Source organism: Euleptes europaea, chromosome 12, assembly GCF_029931775.1.
Source record: "Euleptes europaea isolate rEulEur1 chromosome 12, rEulEur1.hap1, whole genome shotgun sequence".
NCBI lineage: Eukaryota > Metazoa > Chordata > Lepidosauria > Squamata > Sphaerodactylidae > Euleptes > Euleptes europaea.
The window spans coordinates 16,119,205-16,126,586 of record NC_079323.1 but is presented as its reverse complement, the minus strand read 5'-3'; the positions used below and the strand labels follow the sequence as shown (position 1 = coordinate 16,126,586).

Below are 7,382 nucleotides of genomic sequence, written 5' to 3'. Positions count from 1 at the left end.
CAACCAAGATTCTGAATATAAAAAGAAAACGTGTGTGTATTTGTGTGTGTGTGTGTATGACAGAGAAAAAAATGTGCAAAACACCACAGGTTACAAGACGTTTATCTTACCACTTGCAGCTACTCCAATGTTTTACAAAATAGCAGTAACATCAAAGGTTCAATTAAATTGCAAATGTATTACAGCATACAAATAATGAGCAAACGGAAAAAGCAAAAGTGTTGATAATATAACATAAAACAGTGACAGGTTTGCCGGCTAGTGTCTCATTTAGACATCCTTCTTTGTACTGTAACATTGAAATTCCACAACAAACAGAAGTACAACTAGTACAAATATCGCACAATAATTACATATAACTTATTTACAACAGGTTACATTGGACTTACTGTAGCTATCATCAGAACTGAAGTAATTATCCTTTATGACACATAAGTCTGTAATGAGTAAAATAAAATACATAACCATTAGTAAACACAGGGACATAAAGATACACACACAGAGAGAGAAGAGTCCTGTGGTGCAGAGTGGTAAGCTGCACAAAACAAGTCCTTTATGCTTTCATTCAATTAACAAGAAAGGGTAATGAAGCCTCAGAAGAGCTTACCCCTCCCAAAAATAAAAATTGGTGATGGCACAAAATCTGCTGTTTTCGTTTCTGTTCCAGTTACTTATTATCTCCACTTTTGCTAATCAAATTATCCCATAGTTCTTTGTTGCTATGAAATTTGCAATAAGCTCACAAGTTTTTAATTCGTTTTAATTTCTTATCTTCTAAAAGAGAAGTCCATATCTCACTTTCTTTATTTTTTTCTTTTTTTGTAATTATTTTATTTTTCTTATAAGCATACAGAAAGAAAATTAGGGAAAGGGGGAAAAATAATAATAGCATTTGATATCTGTGTCCTAGCGGTTTAGAACATTACATACTTGCATCCTACATCTGCCCCAAGAAGACAATGCTTTATCATTTTTTAAGTTCTCTATCACATCCTCTATTAGTCATTATACTATTGTACTTTAGATACTCTAAATATTTCTTCTATCTATATTCAATTCTAAACATTATGGTTTTTAATTTGTCGACTTAAGTATCTTTCCTCTAAAATCCCAAAGAATTAAGCTCTGATGAATATCTTTCATATAAAGGCTGCCATCTCATCTTGTATTCATTGATTGAGTTCATATCTCACTTTCTTGGCTTTATTCCCAGTAACATGTAACATACTATTCCTGTAGCAAGTTATTGCCATAGCCAAAGTTATCAGATAGTAGAAAAAGATTGTCTTTTAATTGTAATAATGAGTAGTGAAAAGAATTAAACAGGAGAAATAAAATAAAATGGGAAGGTCGGTCTTCTTGGCAGAATGCCAGCAATTACCTTGTTGCTTTGATGTTGTCTGAAGCTTGCAGTTCAAAAAGCCTGCACAGGTACACCTGTCAGCACTGGCCTCCCTCCAGGGAGGGACGAGAGGAAAACCAATTAATTCTTCTCATCAATGTGCTTTGGACGCCTCCAGTAAGATAAGCTCCGCAGCTACTTCACCAAGCTACTTTTCAGACCGCTATTCCACCCGGAAGTCCGGGACATTTCTTTTTTAAATGCAATGCCAGCATGGTGTAGTGGTTGAGAATGGCAGACTCTAATCTGGTGAACCAAGATAAATTTCAGAATATCAAGGGTAGTGAAGAAGATTCCCCTCCACGAATACTTTCCATGGGCCGTTTGTAGGATCCAGCTCATACAACACTTAATGTCAAATGTCTTCCAATAGGCTTTTTCAATCCAGCCACTGAATCCAAGCAAAGATGCAGATATCTAGTCCCCCAGGTCCTATACAGTGCTGGGTTTTTGATCCAGCTGGGAGATTTAGGAGCAAAATCCTTCTGCCACACACAGATTGCCTTTTTCTGGATCGAGACAGCTAGGTAATGGACTACCATGGCTCACCAATTGAGACTTAGCTCATGGATTGTTTCCAGTTTGGCTGTTCTGTTTTTCCACAATTTATCAACTTATATACATGACCGGCAACACCACAACCACTTTTTCAAGAAGCAGTAAGTGCATTAAGATTCTAAGGTAGCGGGGTTTTTTTCTTTGTCCAGGATTATCTTGACAAATTCTACCCATCGGATTCCCATATACTGCAAGAACAAATGAAGGAAATGCAGGAATTCTTCCAGTTGACTGTAACTGGGAAGATAGATGCTGAAACAAGAAAGTTAATGGAGCAGCCTCGGTGTGGAGTCCCAGATGTGGCAGAATTTCGTATAGGCCCACAAATATGGAACAAGAAAGCACTGACTTACAGGTTAGCTCAATTTCCCTTTTTTCTTTGAAATATTAACAGTTCTATTTCCAGTATTCCAATATTTTTATATTGCTGTTTTCCTCAAAGGATTAATAATTATACTCCGGACCTGCCTAGATTCAAAGTGGTTGAAATCATTCAAAAGGCATTCAATGTATGGAGTGAAGTGACCCCGTTGACATTCCACAGAGTTTATACACCTGCAGATATTGAAATTTGGTTTGCATATTATGGTAAGGCTTTACAATTATCTATTAGCAAAAAAAAACCTTGCATTCTGAATGGGAAAGGGCCACGGCTCAGTGGCAGAACATCTGCTTGGCATGCAGAAGGTCCCATGCTCGATCCCTGGCATCTCCAGCTAAAAAGAAATGTCAGTAGATTAAAGACCTCTGCCACCGGTCTAAGTAGACAATACTGACTTAGATGCACAAAGGGTCTGATTCAGTATAAAGCAGTTTCATGTGTTCATGAATCAATGAATTTTTAATGCATAGAATCCATATCCTTTTTCTGAATTAGATTACAATGTCAATGACCCAGAATCACTGCAGAATCTCTGAACTAAGCCTTTAACAAGAATGGTGGCTTCCAAACTGCAGTTTGGCTGCCTTTATTATTATTATGCCTCTATTGATCTATCTCCATATATTTATCCTGACATTCCTCTAAATCCCGACATTCTTCTTCACATTCCCCTCCCCTTCACACACACCATTTCCTTCACCTTATCACATTGTTGCCAAAAAACTCCAAGCTCTTTTTTTAAAAAATGAATGGCAAAAGCCTTGTAAGTTATGCATCTCATATGGAAGTGTCATCGCCACTTTCACCAGAACCCCCATTGACCCCAGCCCAAAAAACCTGTCTTCATACACTAAATAACATGGATGAAAATTGTCAACATGGATATGGGACTATTTGAGCATGCTGAACATTTCAGAATACTGAACCTATCCCTTGTGGACCGACGGGCGAGCGGCTCCAAGGTGGACTTTGCCAGGAAGAAGGTGTGCCGTGCTGTGGGCCGTTTTGTTGAGTCCTTTGGGGGTGTCGTGATTCGCCACACGGAGATATCCTTCAGGTCACAGGAGAGGTATCGCCCTGATGGAGTGCACCTGTCCAACTTGGGTCAGGATCTGTGGCTGCACGAGGTTCGGGGCTCGCTACTTTGTTGGTCTCAGCAGTAGGAGCGTTGGCGGGAGCAGGGCGGCTGCCTTGCTCTTTGGCGGGTTTTTCATGGGGTCTGATCCAAGAAGGGAAGATTTGCTTTTCCTTCCCGTTTGTGGGGACCCCCATAAGGGGTCTTGGGATGGAGTACAACAGCGTTGCCAAGCTTGGGGATCTGTATTGGGTGCTCCAATCCCAGGTGACGCTGGCTCCACACAGAGATGCCCATCCGGTAGGGCCACCTAAGTGCTACTCCGGTGCTGTGCCCACAGGTGGTTGGGCTGTTTATCGATGCTTTCCATATATATCGGGTTACAGGGTGGTGACCCGATATCTTGGATCCGCCCCCATGGTTTTCCGCCAATGCTCCACTCTGTTGTGATCAATAAAACGGTGGCCATTTATTTCCCAAAGAATACAGTGTATGTGTGTTTATTTGATGTTGCTTCTCCTTTCCCACCCCCCTTTCCTTGGAGCCGCTCACCCGTGGGTCCACAAAAAGGGGGTCTTGACTAAACAGGTCCCCCCGTTGTGGACTTACCAGGGCAGGATGCAAGAAAGGGGGAGAGGTCTCCGCCAGGCTGGGGGCTGCCGCCCGTCGCCATCTCACGAGGCCACACTTGCCTTGAGGTTTCTCCCCTCCCTTTCCCAGCGGTCGGGCGGGGTGTCCTGACGTTACCCCTCCCAGTGCCTATTTAAAGCCAGCGCAGCCCAGCAGCCGTCCTGTTTTGCGGGGAGGGGTGACGTCAGGACACACCGCCCGACCGCTGGAAAAGGGAAGGAGGAAACTGCAAGGCAAGTGTGGCCTCGCAAGACGGCGACGGGGGCAGTCCCCAGCCTGGCGGAAACCTCTCCCCCTTTCTTGCATCCTGCCCTGGTAAGTCCACAATGGGGGGACTTGTTTAGTCAAGTCCCCCTTTTAATCTAACAGCATTTTTTTCTTGACAAACAATGACTAAATTTTCTTTCACATTTAGCCCATGGTGACAGTAAAGCTTTTGATGGAAGAGGAGGAGCTTTGGCTCATGCTTTTTCTCCTGCAAATGGAGGAGATGCCCACTTTGATGAGAGTGAGCATTGGTCAGAAGTCAACAAAGGTAAAATCGTCCTTTAAGAAATGTTTGGGTACAGCTAATCCAGTTACTAGACCAACTGTCCATTTTACCAAGTGCACTCTCCAGCACTGATCTCTACTGAGAGGATATGCCAACTTTGCTGAGAATCCTAAGCAGAATGCAGGCCCCTATGAGTACATTACTATTTCTTTATGGCTCATTTCAATTTGAAGTAGAAGTGGCCAAGAATAACAAGGTAGTCAAGCAAGTCCTTTCTCTGGGATCTACGTACTAAAATGTGTGTGAGTTTGTTTATACACAATATAAACATATACATGCATGTGAGTGTCTGTATATCCGTATCACTCTATATATGTATGATTATGTGTGTGTCAAAATATATGCATATGTATACCAAATAACTGTTAGCCTATAGGACCAGTTAAATCCAAGTATTACATTTCATCCCAATACAGAACATCAAAAGACCATAAACCATGTAATATTATTTTATATTTATTAATTAAAATATTTATGCCTCCCCTTTTCCCATAGTACAAGGTGGCTGACAAATTCAAATTTAAAACATACAAAACACAATGAAATCCCAAATAACCACATCCCTATTATTACCTGTTAAGTATTTAACAAGCAGTTTCCTCCTTCCCCCTTATGACTGTGTTTTAGAAATCAACCTCTTCCTTGTTGCTGCACATGAATTTGGTCATTCCTTGGGGCTGGGACATTCAAATGTCAAGGGTGCCTTGATGTACCCTACCTATTCATATGTGAACCCAAAGACCTTCCGTCTACCTGCAGATGATAAGCGAAGGATTCAGCGCTTATACGGTAAATTCAGAATGTTTTACTTGTGATTATTTCGCTTTTTAACATAGTCCTGTCCTTTTTTTTCAAAAATCTACCGTAGTCTTATCTAAGGCTAGGAGCTGTTCTCTTAATTTTGCAAAGATGATCCAGGCTCCAACAGCTGATCCTGCATGTGGATCTGTCCGTAAACACATATCTGCACACGAAATAGCATTGTTGGTTCTGATGGTTCTGATGGTGCTCAATGGCTGGTGAAGGGAGAGATGAATTGGTTAATAGGGTTGGCCGTCTATTTGTTGGGCTGACTATGGCATGTAACAATGAATGCAATGGATGGAGGAATGGGTGCAAACCAAAGAGTCACAGTAGTGGGAGCAACATGTGCAGCTGCCCGAACATTTCAGAAGCTGGTTGTTGCAGTCTGACATTGATACTAGGGATCTCATGTCCCCAGCTCCCATTTGCTACCACCGCACTGAGAAGGCTCAGGATAACAATAAACAAAGAAATGGCCATCGGCCTGACCATGTGATGTCACTTCTAGGCAAACCCCAGAAGTGATATCAGTCCTCTCTCAGAGTCACCAGAAACTCTATGGTTTTCCCCTGGAAGTGACATCATGACATCACTGCTGGCACCCCCATGTTCCCTCCTGTTTTACTCTGTCTGCCATGCCTGGCAAGCCTAATTGATATTGTTCCATGGTTCTTACTTCTACAAGTAGTGAAAAGTTCCAGGGGGAATGCTTACCAACACTGGTGTGAAAGCACTGGAGATGTATGGCATTTTTGTAGTATTTTCTTTATTTACAAAGATACAAAAGAACTGTCGGTGGAGGCACAGAAGCATTCTTACAGGGCAGCTGATCCACTGCCACATATCAGAGCCTCAGCAGAAGAGATCCTGTACACAAACACCCCAAGTCACTCATCTCACTCACAGCAGAAATATCTGCTTCTGGGTCAGACAGGAATTGATTGTGAAGTAATGGTCTAAAGAAGCATGGCATTATGCCATGGGCTCTTAAAATCAAGTTAAGGCAGCCATTCTATATTTGTACTGAATCATAAGTCCCACTCAGCACGATATCATTCAGACAGTAAGACCATGCACACAGTGGTGGCAAATTAGACTTTATTATTAAAGTCTTCTCTGAAGATCTTCTCCTATTTCTTTGAAGCTTTCCATGTATCTTATTTCTCCTAAGCAATCTCTTTTTCCTTCTTCATCAGGAAGGAGATAATAGAATCCTTGAAGAGCTCCACTACGCATCTCACAAAATGAAGGCTTCCACAAGGCTTGCGATGATTGCTTCCCAGGGGATAATAGTGGGAATTTTCCCACTTTGTTTGCACAAAAATAAACACATTACAGATTTAGCATGAAACTCGTTTCCAGCAGATGTGGAATCTCATTCAATCCACAATCATATGTATGAAAGGTTACCTTTGCTGTGTGTGGTGTCAGCAGTGGACTGCATTGATAAGGGCATATGAGAAGTGGTCAAACCCTAGCTCAGATGCTGAGGTCACAAAGTAAAGGAGGAAGTGTGTGTGACATCACACTCATATTCATCATATATTGTCCTGCACTCTTGTTGGACCTCAGAGTTTCCTCCATTTAAAGGCAATTAAAATATCTGCCTCTTTTAATAAAATCCTATTAGTAAAGATCCACACTCCACATCTGGGTACATGTTTAAGGCTGACTATTCCGGCTAAGGCAATCGAACAAACTTTTACTGGTTCCTTTCCTCTCTCCCATCTACCTGTCTTAATCTCTCCCCCATCTGCTACTTTCCCTCTTTCTTCCCCCCTCACATCATCTCCTTCTGCTTCCTTGACTGTCTCCAGCTGCCATTTGTCCCCATTTTGCTTCATTTCCTCCCACCCCATCCTGTCTTTCCTGCCTGACTTCCCATTTCTTGGCTCCCCAACTCACCTCCAGTTTTAGGGTTGCCAGCAGGGAGAAGTGTGGGGCGGGGAGAATGGGGAAACAGTGTTACATGAGGCCA

The 7,382-nt window shown here is 42.1% G+C and overlaps 1 protein-coding gene across 1 annotated transcript; it reads left to right on the top strand.

Annotated features, from left to right (window-relative positions):
• Positions 1 to 2,118: 2,118 nt before the first annotated feature.
• Positions 2,119 to 6,364, top strand: LOC130485649 (matrix metalloproteinase-18-like). Its single transcript, XM_056858869.1, has 5 exons — positions 2,119 to 2,315; positions 2,403 to 2,548; positions 4,463 to 4,582; positions 5,228 to 5,389; positions 6,183 to 6,364. Exons 1-5 carry the CDS (start codon positions 2,161 to 2,163, stop codon positions 6,362 to 6,364), a joined length of 765 nt encoding a protein of 254 aa, XP_056714847.1. The 5' UTR covers positions 2,119 to 2,160.
• Positions 6,365 to 7,382: the final 1,018 nt, after the last annotated feature.